The sequence below is a fragment of the Mya arenaria genome, chromosome 10 (genome assembly GCF_026914265.1).
Source record: "Mya arenaria isolate MELC-2E11 chromosome 10, ASM2691426v1".
Taxonomy (NCBI): domain Eukaryota; kingdom Metazoa; phylum Mollusca; class Bivalvia; order Myida; family Myidae; genus Mya; species Mya arenaria.
In genome coordinates, this window is record NC_069131.1 from 43348211 (window position 1) to 43364136 (window position 15926).

General features: G+C 32.5%; 1 protein-coding gene across 3 annotated transcripts in view; it reads left to right on the forward strand.

Moving 5' to 3' along the window:
- The window catches only part of LOC128205471 (protein Mpv17-like), a 32929-nt gene that overhangs the window by 4473 nt on the left and 12530 nt on the right, over positions 1 to 15926 (forward strand). The window contains exon 2 of one of the 3 annotated variants that reach the window (XM_052907131.1): positions 4601 to 4716. In XM_052907131.1, the coding sequence (XP_052763091.1) occupies positions 4601 to 4716 (116 nt within the window). Of the gene's footprint in view, positions 1 to 4600; positions 4717 to 11352; positions 11490 to 15926 lie in introns of all 3 variants that reach the window. The other 2 variants (XM_052907129.1, XM_052907130.1) reach the window with 2 other exon arrangements.

Here is a 15926-nt window from a genome sequence, read left to right on the forward strand (position 1 = left end):
AATATGAGTAAATGAAAAAAATGAAATAAGCCCCTAAATTAAAGTGACTTGCATGGTACTGAATTGGTGAGAGTGTGAATAATTGATAAGATATTGTCAAAGTTGTTCTTTGTTATAACTAAGCGTAATTGGTGTAATTAAGTCAATATAATATTTAAACAATTATTATAATTGTGGACTTTGCCTTAAAAGTTATGTACAACCTGTGAAAGCTATTTAAACTGCTTTAAACGAACATAAATTGTTTTAAGTTTTTCCGTCCTTTCTTTAGCAATTTTGATTGGAAAAATAAATCTCTTTAATCTGTATCATAATCTTTTTTTATTCGTGAATAAACAGTACAAGATATGCCAACTGTTGTTTATGAGTAATTAAGATTAGTATATATTTCAAGACTTTTGAATTTACATCATTAAATTTTCAAAGTTTAATTTTTTAACCTTTGACTTCAAGTTTCAAAAAAAATCATAACAGCTTTAATAGTTGGACATTCTTAGACAAAATACTAAGGTGGTTTAACTCAGTGTCCAGTGCTGACATATCATTTACTGTTTGGTTATTTTATAGTATGTTTTTAAAATTGTTAAATTTGAATAAGGTCACATGCTAACTGGTATTGTAATGAATAATGAAATGAGTTATATTTTGAATGATAACATTAAGTAATAAATTAATGTAAATTAAAACGAAAATTAATCTGCCCGGTATTATAACTATTGCAATCCCTTCCATTATGATCATTCAAGCGAGAATTTTTCACTTGGACCTAATAAAACTGTCACGATTAGCATTAACACTCCGGGGTGTCGATTTGCAGGGCTTGAATTTACCCTTTTTTTTGATACTCGCATTTTTTTGCGAGTGCTTAAATTTTCAACTCGCAAAACCAGACACTCACTCGCATTTTTTAAGGCAAATTTAATGTACAACTCCCTCTTCCACTTCAAAACAGTTTAAACGGACATATTATTTCATTTTGGCTTCTTTTTGTGAACTGATTTATCATCGCCATCAGCCATCAGCGATTTTAAATCAATACGCGTAAAAAAACTTATCTTTTTGCTTGTCATCATTATGCAGACTGTGTCTCGATACGATTATCGCTAAATACCGCCGGCAAAAATGGAAATGAAAGACCAGTGTACAAAACTGCAAAGTAATGAGTACTTGCAACATAGTAACAAGTACCTGCCTATGTGCGTAATGTTAATCTACGTCATCAATTTCTGTATCTTTATCTGAAAACGAAAGTAGGCATCTCTAAAATAAGTGTTATACCTATTGTGCAGGAATTGATCACCGATTATGTTTTTATCTCTTTCAAGGGTTGCATATTTTCTGTAAATTTTGAAAAATTTGCGAGTGTCTTTAAATTCAACTTGCATATTCCAATTTTGGCTCGCATTTTGCAAGTGTGCGAGTGCTAAATTCGAGCCCTGGATTTGGCTTATTGCATTCAGCCATGAAATTGTGTTCATTTGGGTACAAATAAGGTTGAATTAGTGAACAAAGAATTGTCCATTTATGAAGTTATATAGATATGTAAATCATGTTCAAAATAGCATTAACCTAAAGCATTCATTTTATTCCTGTACTGGTCAGCCTGTACCTTTTTTTGGATGTATGATTATATTTTATTTCCTATAAACATTACAGAATGATTACACTATAAATAGAATACTATTGACTTGAAATTAACCAGAAACATGTATTTCATATCGCTGAGCAACCTGATGTTTTATACGGAAATAAAATGTTTTCAAAGTCTGTTTAATGCATATATCTTACAATAGATGGATACATTTGATCATTTGTGAAGACATAGTGTAATTAGATGCATGTATTTCAAACCATAGAAAAAGTCATCCATCTTCAACTAAACGCTCTTATAAATGATAATTTTTGAATAATATATCAATTGTAATACATAAAATAGTACACAGAAATTAAAATAACCCAATAAAACTAATGCAACATTAAAAATTTACTGATCACCACAAGAGGGGTTAAGGAATGCATCATCTCTTCTTATGGCTTTTACATATAGGTAAAAAGGCAATGCACCCACCATGAACACTGGCCACACTCTGTATGCCCCTTTTATGACCTCCCTAGGCTGCAATGTGTACAATGATGTAATAATTGAGAATTTAATTTAGTAACCTGCAGTTTAATTATATTAACATTAGAATAACAAATATACCCTATTTTGATGTGTTGTTTTATGTTGTGCTGTATTGCTAAGAAAACAGTAGGGCATAGGTCTTTGGCCCTGGTAGATCTGTAAAATCTGGCAGACAAAAAACAACATAATTTAACGAGTGTTTTCATCTGAAATCATTTTAAATTTGGTAATAAACACAAATGACTAATTGGCGTTGTTGTTTTTAACAGTTCGATTTTTCTTCACATGAAGTTTTCTGACAGTTCTGCTGTTATTGTAAACCTATCAGCACGTGTTTTACCGGGAGTCATGTGCAATCAAAGGGTTTCATATATTTTCTGGGGCTGGCCAAAAACAGAAATAAGAAATAAAAAATATATTTTTTTACAACAGTGACATCAGACAAACATCAATATGTCCACCGGTATGAAAATAACTTGATAAATGGAAACTGTAACAGACTCTCTTATAAATGTCACATTTAGTACAGTCTATATGAACCAAAACATTGACATGCAAATTATATACAAATGTGAATTTTCTGTTGGATGGAATTCATATTTGTATAGACTGAAATGAATATGCGATGGTATTCTTGTTTTTTTACTTTGTGCTCAGGTTAGCTAAAAACATTGCTAGGACTTTAATTTCAGTCTATACAAAAGTGAATTCCATCCGTAGGTCATCCATTACAGTCTAAAGGATAGTCAATCTCATTAAAATCAGATCCCCAATACACGCTTCACGACGTTACGCTATGAAATGAAGTGAACGTCACGATATGCATTTACAAAAAAAAGTCATGGTGGGGTCAAGGTCACTGTTCCTAAAAATAGAAAAATGTTTTTCTGCCCAACAACTTAGTTAGAATTGATCGCAATGCGACGAAACCAGGTTTTTGTTATGGGCAATCAAAAATTACAATTACCTTGCCAATGAGTTTTTGGTGTATTGGGCTTAAATTTTGTATGAATCATTTTTGGTAACTGTGTCAGCAGCTGTTAAAGTGACAGTTCACAATCATATAATAATGTCGAAATTATTTCAGTTTATGTTCAGTAAATATTTACACCTCAACTTCCATTCCTTAAATGAACTGCCTTTCGGCAATTGCGTTCATCAATCGATGAACGCAACATCTTTGGATATATTCGGATCGTAATTCATTGCATAACAATATACATGAAAGCTTTTGATCTTGTTATTGGTTGTATTGTGTCTGCAGGTCCCGTAAAATATAGATCAACATTTTTAAAAGTGTTAGTTTATTATATTTTAAATATAATGGTACCAGAAGTGTTTCAATTTTACGTTTTAAAGTGATTTCAAGCGGTTGATCTTTTCCCGCGTTATTGTGACGTCATTTGAAAAAAATGTTTCCGGTTTATAATAGTCGGGTCGTTCTATTTACAGAGTGGGTAAGAACGGATTACTTAAAGGTTTTCTTAAATGAAATGAAGAATTTTTTTAACAATTCTTAAATGAAATAATTGGTGTAAATATAAGGAACGAATTGCGGGGTTGATGTCATTATCGGGGATATGAACGCAATTGGGTTGGTCAAAGTACGCGTGGAGTCCTTCGGACTCCACACACATTGTCCAACCCAATTGCGTTCATACCCCGATAATGAAATCAACCCCGCAATTCATTCCTTAAATAACCCTAATTGCTTTATGCTAAGGAGGTCACAAATCCCAACCACTTCTGACAAAAATATTTATTTTTAAATATTACGCCATTGTACTATTGCTATATGATCAGTGATTATTTTTTGGTGCATATTACTGCAAACGGCCCCTTGGTATATTCAAGTTACACATGTACATGCAGACAGGTGAAACATGTGCATGTACATGTACATGTGTAACTTGAATATACCAGGGGGCCATTTCAACCCTCTGCATGTACATGTGTAACTTGAATATACCAGGGGGCCATTTCAATCCTCTGCATGTACATGTGTAACTTGAATATACCAGGGGGCCGTTTCAACCCTCTGCATGTACATGTGTTACTTGAAATTATACCAGGGGGCCATTTCAACCCTCTGCATGTACATGTGTTACTTGAAATTATACCAGGGGGCCATTTCAACCCTCTGCATGTACATGTGTTACTTGAAATTATACCAGGGAGCTGTTTCAATAAAGATTTATGTCATAATTTAAAATTTTCATAGTTTTACTATTTTGCTATGCATGTATTGTAAATGATCATTGTGTAACTTTGAACTTATGCCAACTCTTAAAAAATGAATACATGTTGCAGAAATAAAAAAAAAATCAATGAATCAAGATTATGACATTAATACAGCTTTAAAGTAATTGAATTTACCACTAAATCCTTTATTGAAATGGCCCTCAGGGGACTGTTAGCTAAAATACCTGCCCCTTCTAGAGGTACTCCACTGCCCAGCTTTTATTTTAATTTCAGGAGCACTAATGGGTTTAGGAGATGCCATAGCCCAACTAGTCTTAGAAGACAGACCTGTTTCCATGTATGATGTGAAACGTTCTGCTAGGTTTTTTTTCTTTGGCACAGTCCTAGCTGTAAGTATGCTGAACCCGTCTTCAGATGCCAGCCATGCTGACCTTTTTAAACATTTATTTTCCTTTTTAATTATTCAGAATGTGAATTTGTTTAGTATTTATTTTAGTTTACATTCTGAGCTGCCCTTTAATTCAAAGCTTGCATAATGACACTAAAATGCATTTAAATTACTTACTCCTGCACTGGCTTCTGCTTTTAGTCAAATATATATTTTCACTACTTTATATGGTAACAGACATATTTAAAATCAGTTTTAACTATCTAAAAAGGCATAGATCCCTGGATCTTATGGATTAACTGTATTTCACCCATCACTCAGATTAAAATATTTGAGGTCCTCAAAATGGAATTATGCAGATATCTTTTTAACTTGAAGTATTATTGTAGCCTTGTTGTCATTGTCGGCGTCGTGCAAAAACTTAAACCTTTACTATAACTTTACCATATAATGTTAGAAATGAAACTTGGTATACACTTGCAATGTATGTTTTACACATAATTATTGAAATATGCCCCTTTTTCAACAAAACAAAATGCAAAACTTAAAAAATAACAGGCCAGGGTTTTGCATTCGCTTGTGGCATTCTTGATATTAATCAATGATCAATGTGCTGAGCTTATCGCGAATTTAATACGTTCAAACAAGGGCCTCATCAAGGGTCTTTATCAGGGCCTCACAAAGTGTGGCACAATTATGATCATGTGACTTGAAAACTATATATTCTGTTTCATTAGATATCTCAGGGAACTTAACCTTAAACCTTGTTCAAGTATGTTGATAAAGGGCAGCTAGTACAATTATGATTTGGTCAGTTTGAATATGTTTGGCATGTATTTTTCTTCCGAAAAAAACTTTAATACAATACTTAAAACGTATGAAAAAATATCTTTATTAAAAAGAGATTGGTTTCAATTTGTTTTGATATTATATTACATGCAGTGTTTTTCAGACTGATATAGTTGTAGGTATTTAAGGAATGAATTGCGGGGTTGATGTCATTATCGGGGTATGAACGCAATTGGGCTGGTCTAAGTGTGTGGAGTCCGAAGGACTCCATGCATACTTTGACCAGCCCAATTGCATTCATATCCCCGATAATGACATCAACCCCGCAATATATTCCTTATATTTACACCAATAGTTCATTATTTTATTCAAGAAAAGTTAAAAAAATACTTCATTTCATTTCGGATTACCTTTCAGTAATCCTTTCTTAACCATTCTGTAAATAGGACAACCCGACTGTTCCCGGAAACATTTTTTTCAAATGACGTCACAATAACGCGGGAAAAGATCAACCACTTGAAATCACTTTTAAAGGTAAAATTGAAACTCTTTTGGCAACAAAACGTTTAAAATATAATAACTTAGCACTTTCTAAAATGTTGATTCATATTTTACGGGACCTGCTGACACAATACAAACAATAACAAGATCAATAGTTTTCATGTATGTATTGTTATGCGATGAATTGCGATCCGAACAAATCCGAAGATGTTGTGTTCATCGATTGATGAACGCAATTGCCGAAAGGCAGTTTATTTAAGGAATGGAAGTTGAGGTGTAAATATATATATATATATATATATATATATATATATATATATATATATATATATATAGCTAGGTACCAGGGCTTCTAAAAACCGGCAATTTGCCGGTCTGGACTGATTTTGACCAAGCCAGACCGATTTCAGTTTCAAAAAGTGTATAAAAAAATGGTCCGAAATTTTCTAATTTTTTTTATAATTTCGGTCCAAAACAACTAGGCCAGTAAAAGTTGCAGTAAATGTAATACACAAATATTCATGGGTCATTCACACATTCAAACTACCCCCAATAGGTCTTAAAAGTGTCTTAGTTACCATGTGACTAATGCGATCAGCTGCTTTTTCTGCTACACTGATCACTCTATAGCCTATCTGTTAATTAGCAGATGCTTGCAATCGGTCCAATCATGTGTATTGGTAGGTCGCAGAAGACACAATTAAATAAACTATGTGTTAATTGTGTGCTTGCATTGGTCCATATTTTCACATGGCAATATGAATAAGCTATGTCGTCGTCAATCATTACATGATATAATTGTCTGTCTGGAAAATTGGTTATTTGTTGTACACGTGTTAAACACCGAGAAATACAGTAACACGTTGACTTTAGTCACAAACCTCTGTTTTTGTAGGGAGTTATGTCCGCTTTTCAACTTCAAAACTGCCAATAATATGCTGTTTGGAAGGGTTTTTTAAAAATATGGTGTCTGGACGAAGAATGTTCCAAAAAATTAAATAATACAAGGGCTGTCCCACTAAATCGTAGACTTTTTTGGCAATTTTTTTGATACAACATCAGGCCACTACTTTTATATAAATTGGTTTACAAAACCGGCGGGTCTAATTTTCCGAAAAGTACAAAAAAAATAAAAAATGAATTTCACTTTTATTTTCAAAATTATTTTCCCGACCGTATTGGTTTTGGTGCGAAACGAAAGAAAAACGAATAGATAAGAGTACGAATGCAGTAGATCTCGACTGGTTTGTTGTTCCGTAGCCGTATTCGCCAATTAATAGTGATAGCATATGAGCAAGTCAACTGTTATGGCAGGGCCGTTGGCAATGGCGGAATTGACGATAGCAGTCATTATTTGTATGAAATAATAAATTAAAATATGAAGGATTTTTTTAAAATGACAATAGCAATAAACATTGGCAAATTTAACAGCCGACACAAACAATAACTGTCACATGATTGTTGTTTTTTCCCGCTAATTTAGGTCATGAAAACATTGTTGTTTATAGATAAAAAATAAAAGTGTCAGCGGCTGCCATCGAATAAGTAGACACAAATATGTGTAAATTATGTGTGAGAAAAGCATTTTATAATATTTTATGGTTATATATCAAATTAAGTGCACAAAGTGTGAGTGGTGAAATCGAAAGTAAAATTTCTAAGTTGACACCGGTGTCCTAGTTTCACAAGTTCGGTCGGTGGTGTTTATCGATTTTAAATCACATAATGGTTTTGAAATACTTGTCATTGGATCAATGTAAAGCTTATGTTTATTCTAGATTACATGTTTATTCATGTTTGGGTTAAAAACAAACAAAGAGTTGAACACATGTGGCAATGACATTAACTCATGCCGGGAGTTGTGTGCAAAACATTTAGATAAAACAACACGGAAAACTATTTTGAATAAATCCATTTCAATTTGTAATGAACTCGATATTTCACTATAAATGAGATTTGTTGTTGTCACCAAGGAATACTCTTTAAAATGAAAAATAAAAAACAACAAGCATTAAGTATAGATGCCCAGTGAACGCATATATACACACACTGGCGGAGTTGGGAGAAGATGAAAATATCCGATACATAATTATGGATTTCTCTGTCAGTTTGCTATCATAGGTACATAAAGTTAAGCCACATGCTAGATTCATTATTTTGCTATGTGATTTTTATCTACTGATGTGGTAATTTGCTGCAAGATTTGAATTTGAAATGAAATTGGTGAACATCCCATGGTAAGTATCCCGGTCCGAAAATTTCCAGACTTAGCATGGATCGGGTTACACACAACTAGGACCCGCATGGTAAGAGTTATTAAAACTCAAATCTAGGTCTAGTTTGGTTTTTAGTTTTTCAGGAAATGTTTTCACAATATTAAAGCTCAAATGTCTTCATAAAATGTTATTTCCTTATTTAAAAAATTGCTAATTATTTCACTTTAGTGACATTTTGCAATATTTAAATAACTGAAACATTATTTAAAAAATGTAATGTAAAGTTTTAATACAGTGCAATTTTTGTGTATTTTAATGCGTAAAATTCGCCTTCTCTTTTTTTTCTATTTAATATTGGTCAGTTTTTAAGTGTTCTGCATTCACTTTTGCTTAAGCATACCCGTAAAGCTAAACAAATGTCTTGCTGAGTGATATTCAATGTATCTTTGATAAAAAGTGTAGTTTATACATGTAAACATGTTTTATAGGCAATTTCATTGATGTTTTATATGCACAGTATGTAACTGTCTGTTTAATTAGAACCTTTAAACATTTAGTGTATTAAAACATTCATTAATAGCAGTTTTAAAATTTAAAATTTCAAGTAAATGATATAAATGTTCAATGTTTTTATGTTGTTCTCTGATTTTCACCCTTTAAGAGTATGTTTTAGGATTTTTTTCCTTTTTTTTTTTTTTTTTTTTCGACCACCCGGTGGACATTTTTTCCAAAAAAATCTTGTAAACCAAAAAATAAAAAAGGAGTGGCCTCACATTAGAAAAATGCTTTACGTCAAATTTAATCAATATAAATTATAACAAATAAAAAAATCAAGAAAAACTGAAACGGTATTGTTAAATTGAGTGTTCATACATTGTTTTCAATATACAAGTATACCTTACCCGGGCGCAGTCTAATAAACAGACGTAAAAACGTTCATGTGTTCTGATTAAAGTGTTCTGAGCGGACGTTTGTGTCAATTTCCACAAGAATATTCATATATCGTATGAAGCCGACGTTATTTTGATGTCATTATTACCGACAACTATACAAACAATATTATTTCATAATCACAAATTGTGTTTAGCAGAAAATACATCATAGTTTGACTGAGTTATGGCCTCTTTTCAAACATTTTTCAAAAAAGTGAAGCATTCCTGTCTCCAGGAGGCGTATTGGTGTATTCTTTACTCCGGTGACAGCTGTAGTTTCTTTTAAGACCATAACCATATAGATGCTATTTTTTTTGCTTTTGTTTTCCTCCATAGAAACTCACTAAACCGGAACTCCACAAAACCAGAATCCTAGGGATACTGGACTTTTTTCAGATACCCGGTTTTCCCCTTCTATTTTCAATGTAAAAAAATCACTTCAAAACCGGAAAATTTGTTAGTTGTCAACGTAATTTTACCTCACAAAACCGGACATATATTTGTTCCAACATGTCAAAATGATTTTGTGTATTAGGAATTTGCAAATCGCGTGTCACTTTGTTTTGACAGCCGGTGCGACATTAAATATTGCACCTGTGATGTTGTGTTAACTCGATAATCGACAATGATGATTGCGCTGTGGATTGACTGCCGCACGATAATCAAACTTGTGAAAAGAAAATTGATTGAAACATTAATTAAAATTGTTTGTTGCAGAAAATAAAGAACTAGAAATGGTTATTAAGTGATCATTTTGGAGGGTTGTTTTATCTAAAGACTTCTATGATTGAATCAATTTAGAGCGGTGCGTTAATTAAACTATCAAACATACTAACAAGATAATCGGATAATTTGTTTGTTTGTTACTCAAATCAAGAACTTTGATTGGTGATTAAGTGGTCATTTTCGCGAGTTGTTTTAAAGGTTAACTCAGATAATATTTTGAGTAAACTTTCTCCGTACATCAAATCCTCACTAAACCGGAATCCTCACTACACCGGAAATTTTGCTCAATCCGGACCTTGTACGGTTTAGTGAGTTTCTACTGTAGATAAGTATTATGCTTTTATTTGTTTTCGGGTTTTACTACCCAGTTTTTCATCACACAATTTAGTAAGACAACACTGTTTGATCCTTAATACAAATTATGGCCCTTGATTTGCATGGTGGGTCTTCCATATTTCATGTTGCTGCATATGGACTGAGCACCATTTTATTTATTGATTTAATTTACAGGTTTGCGTGCATGTATATATCCACACCAAACACCACATATATATTTTATCAATCACGATTGCAGTTAGTATTCCCAGTGCACTATTTATTATATATACTCCCTGATTCACCTCTCCCAGTTTATATCAATGTATATCATGATTCCCAGTGTACTTTTTATTGTATACTCCCTGATTCACCTCTCCCCTGATTCACCTCAACCCTGATTCACCTCTCCCAGTTCATATCCATATATGTCATGATTCTCAGTGTACTATTTATTGTATACTCCCTGATTCACCTCTCCCAGTTCATATCAATTTATGTCATGATTCCCAGTGTTCTATTTATTGTATGCTTCCTGATTCACCTCTCCCAGTTCATATCCATATGTCATGATTCCCAGTGTACTATTTATTGTATACTCCCTGATTCACCTCTCCCAGTTCATATCCATATGTCATGATTCCCAGTGCACTATTTACTGTATACTTCCTGATTCACCTCTCCCAGTTCATATCCATATATGTCATGATTCCCAGTGCACTATTTATTGTTGTGTACACCCTGATTCACCTGTTCATATCCTTATATGTCATGATTCCCAGTGCACTATTAATTGTGTACTCCCCGATTCACCCCTCCCATTTCATATCAATATATGTCATGATTCCCAGTGCACTATTTACTGTATACTTCCTGATTCACCTCTCCCAGTTCATATCAATATATGTCATGATTCCCAGTGCACTATTAATTGTGTACTCCCCGATTCACCCCTCCCATTTCATATCAATATATGTCATGATTCCCAGTGCACTATTTACTGTATACTTCCTGATTCACCTCTCCCAGTTCATATCAATATATGTCATGATTCCCAGTGCACTATTTATTGTATACTCCCTGATTCACCTCTCCCAGTTCATATCAATATATGTCATGATTCCTGATTCAACGGCTAGTTTTTGATTTATGTTGCAGGCACCCTGATTTCATTGGGAGATGTTCTAGCCCAGTTCGTTGTAGAAAAACGAGACCTTGCCTCCTATGACAAGAAACGCACTCTCAGATTTGCCATATTTGGTACATTCTTTGGTGTAAGTGGGGTTTTGCAATGGGTAAACTGAAAATGCTTAGATTGTGATATGACTTATGAAATCCATGACAAAAAAAAATAATTGAAAGTATTAATTGTTTGACTTCTGCAAAATTTATTGCTAAAGTATTTTCTTATAACATGATGAAAATAAAAAAAATATTCAGGGCTGGACATTAACGATTGAAATTAATTATTAATTGCTGATTAAACTTTTGTAACTCCATGCCAAACACTTGTTTATGATCAAATTTAATGCGCATGTGCAAGATGATTTCCACTTTGTTATTTTAGACACATTACATGGCAAGGATCCCAGAGTGAAGAGTTTTAAGGAAAATATGGTTGAAAATAATAACCTTAAAAATAAGATAAATTTTAATATGTACATGGATACAATATTTTTCTGTTTCTTAATTAAAGCCAATTAGAATTAATGATAAACAAACAAAAATAAGGGCATAACATTTGCAGATCGGTTTCTGGTTCATGTTTAACAAACTAAAAATAATGACAAGGGGCTTGTTAAAAATGACCCTTCATGGAGACAATATATGGTCCTTTTAGCAGGGTTGCCCTAGGGAAGATTGAGTTTAGGGTCCTGCTGCCTGTCTGGTAGTTATTACGGCTTTCAATATAATTATTTACATTCTATTGGTTGATCAATCAGAAATTGCTGAAGTTTGTCATTGTTGTTAAGTATCTTTCAAATCAAGACTGTATACCAATGACTAACTTCAACAAAGCACTGCTAGATTATAAGTTTCATAAAAATTCACCTCCATGGCATTGTGCACATGTAAGGACATATATACCATGCTTTTTAACCAGGTTTTCACAAAGTGAAACCTGGTTATAAGAATGACGAACGTCGTTGTTCAGACAGGCGGCCGGGCGGTGTCAAACTCACCTATGAAACTGAATAATTTCAGTAAGGGTTGATATATCTTAACCAAACTTGGTCTATAGGAAGAGTTTATGGATACCTTTCATGGGATTGTGTTTGGGGTCCCTAGGGTCAAGGTCAAGGTCACTGTTACTAAAAATAGAAAAATGGTTGAAACTGAATAACTTTAGTTAGGGTTGACATTATCTTGACCCAGCTTGGTATAAAGGAAGAGTTTATGGGAACCTTTCATGTGATTGCATTTGTGGTCCCTATGGTCAAGGTCACTGTTACTAAAAATAGAAAAACAGACACAGGCTAAAGTTCTTCTGTCAATCATTGAAATCCTGGTATCGTCGCATTGCGGCGTTTCTTGTTTTTTACTATGTGAACTACTACTATCAGTGATGTAACTTAGGATTTTGTCTGCCTCATTTCAGACATATATAGAAAATATATGCTTTCAGAATAATATTCTGTTTAACTTCTATGTTTTTTTAATATTTACAGTTATTATATTATATGAGCAAGATGAACATACAATTGAATAATGTATAATCCTATCTTCTGTATCATATGATTCAGATATATTGTTACAAAACTTGTTTCTGGGTAAATCATATGATAAAAGGGGCAAATAATTGAAAAGAAACTACAATTTACAGAGATTTCTAAATCACGGGTCAGACATGTATTAAAAACAATAAATCCTTGTTAATTGTGAAAAAAATACTTTGAACAATGATGAAACATCATGAAAAAAGAGCTCCTTTGGTAATAGATATTCAAATAATTTATATTCAATATAAAATGCTCTACATTTTTGCTGAAAAGCATTAGTTACTCTATTGAAAATTGAAAGTTTTTAGCTATAAATAAAAAAATCTGTTTATCTGGCAGATGCAGTTAGGTGTTTGGAAATAAAATTAGGAAATATAAATCAATTTTAACAAAGTTTGTAAATGAAGTTGCCAATTAAAAATCTGTGATTGTCAGTTTTGACACTTTTTAAAAAAAATGTCCCAGATTTTGACATCAATCCATTCAATTCAGTCATATTAGATAATACACAAAAGAACAGATCTCAATTGTTTGGTAAACTGCTAAAAGTTTCATTTATCTTAAAGCGTTAGTTCTTTAAGCCATAAAACAAAGGACAACGTACGTTTTGGGCAGAAATCGGCCTCGCCCAGATTTAAAAAAAAAAATACATCACGGAATAATAAACATGTGTAGCTCGTATTTCCAAAGTTTTAAAGAAATATTTCAAAAAACCTTGAAATGGCGACTTGTTGAGTAACGTACGTGCATTTCACGATTCCACTGCTTACCGCGAGATATTGACGCTTCGTTGCGCTCGGTGTTGTACGTTATAAATCAAAAACTGATTCACATCTTTGTTTGTTTTTATCTTTATAATATAAAGTTTTAAATGGCATAAGGATCTCCTTTTGGTTATATTTCAATTTATTGTAAAACCAAATATAAACACGCTTAGTTAAAAAATACTCGACACGAACAATCAAGTCTCGGAGCGTCTGCTTAGAAACGGATATTTGATTAAATCATGGCGGTACTCAACCGATTTTTGGAAATATTGTATCGATTATTTTTAGTAAAAATATTTATGAGTGATCTCAAGTTTCAGACGATGTATTAAACCAAAACACACGAACACATATGACAGACTAGACACTTTTTGGTCACATTTAAGGTCTAAATTAACATTTCTAGGAAAAAAAACAAAAGTATTATTTTTAAATTACGTACAAATTAAGAAGCTTTTTTTTGGTGTTTAAGGGTAGAGCGCAGATAAGTGTCACGACCAAATTGTGCATAGAAGTAAATAAGATAATACTGAATCCTATGTGAAAAGATCTCAGTGACACTTGCATACGCTCTGTGTTTATTTTTACATTAAAAACGCAAAACTCGGCAGAATCAACGCTTTTGGCGCGAAACCACGTGCTTTGCGTGCCGTTTCTGACGTCATCTGTTGGCATAGCGGAAAACTATTCGTAATAAAATGCAGTTTACATGTTACTCTATTTATTAAAAACTGTCAGTAACAGCAGTTAATAACTTAATATTTTTGAAATATAGAGGCCGTATATGCCCATTAACGTACGTTGTCCTTTTCAAAGGTAAATATGATAAACTGCTATCAGATCTTTTGTCAGCAGTCTTATATCGCTGGTTTCCATACATTTAACCCACAAATTGGCCCATTCAAAGACAAAAAAAAGTCAAAACGATCAATCTGTGAGAGTGCAGCTTTTATTAAACACTGCATGATTTGTTTGACATTTATAAAACATGTTGTTCTTTCAGACGTGACTGTTTGTGACTAATCTTATAATGTTTACTTCATTTATGTTAAAAATAATGCATTGATAAACACCCATTTAAGCCATTTAGAATTATTTTATGAACCAGTTTATTTTTCATGTCTGTTTGGCCAATTGGGTACTTAAGTCAATCAAGGGCATATTCAATCGCACTGAAAATTGTACTGTAAGTAGTAGCAAAGATTTAAGTGTACAAAAAAGATATGCTTATTATATTTAAATTATTGTGCTTATGATAATTTTATGTATCAAAAATGATTCAATTTTGAATATTAACTAAAGTATAGTGGAAAATCTAAATCTTGTTTCATAAAGGGTGCTTGTATCTTGGAAATTGTTCTAAAGGGATTAATTGAAATTAAATAATTGGAATATAGATCGATGGCAATGACATAATGAAACGTTTAAAGATCCATATTCAGGCTTTCATGCAGCATTCCTCTTCTAGTGATATTTGTGAATTTCAATTTTTTTATTTGATTGCTTGAAATTTTCTTTAAAATTTAATTTTCAAACCTTCCCACATCTTTCCATGTTATGATTTGTTCCAACTTGTGTATAATAATGCTACAGCCATTCACCTTGTAGCAGCACATTGTATTACAATTTTTGCCTTTTCATAGAAAATGGGTGCATGCATTGCTTCCAGCTGTACTCATGTTTTTATTTCATTTTGTGAGTAAATATATGTATGTGAATTAACTGCTTATTACACCATCATTTAAATTTCCAATAAGATATCTTAACGAATATGTGAAAAAGGACAGAAAATACATAGTTTTCCCAAGGCATTAGGAATGCTTTTGAAAATTACCCGGTAGATGATTTGCTGTTTGAATTTACAAATTTCTGTTTAAATTACTATCTGTCAGTTATATACTGTTCAATATTAGTTCATTATAATTATTAAATTACCAAATTTTAAAATAATTGTCGCCATGAAATCTTTGTGAAAGTCCCTTTAAATTGCACAAAGCAAAAATAAGAAAATTTGATTTAATGTTAAAGGGAAATAATAGCATGATATTGAGCCTTGTTCAACTGTTGTTTTGGTGATCTAAAATTTCTGAACATGAAAAATAACCAAAAACCATTAATAGTATGATAACAATTACATTGCTGGTATAACTATATTGGTTTCTTCCATGGCTTATTATTTTAAATGCATTATGATGTGTCTACATTGTTTTATAAGCATGCCTCAAACTTCACCCATATTTGTACT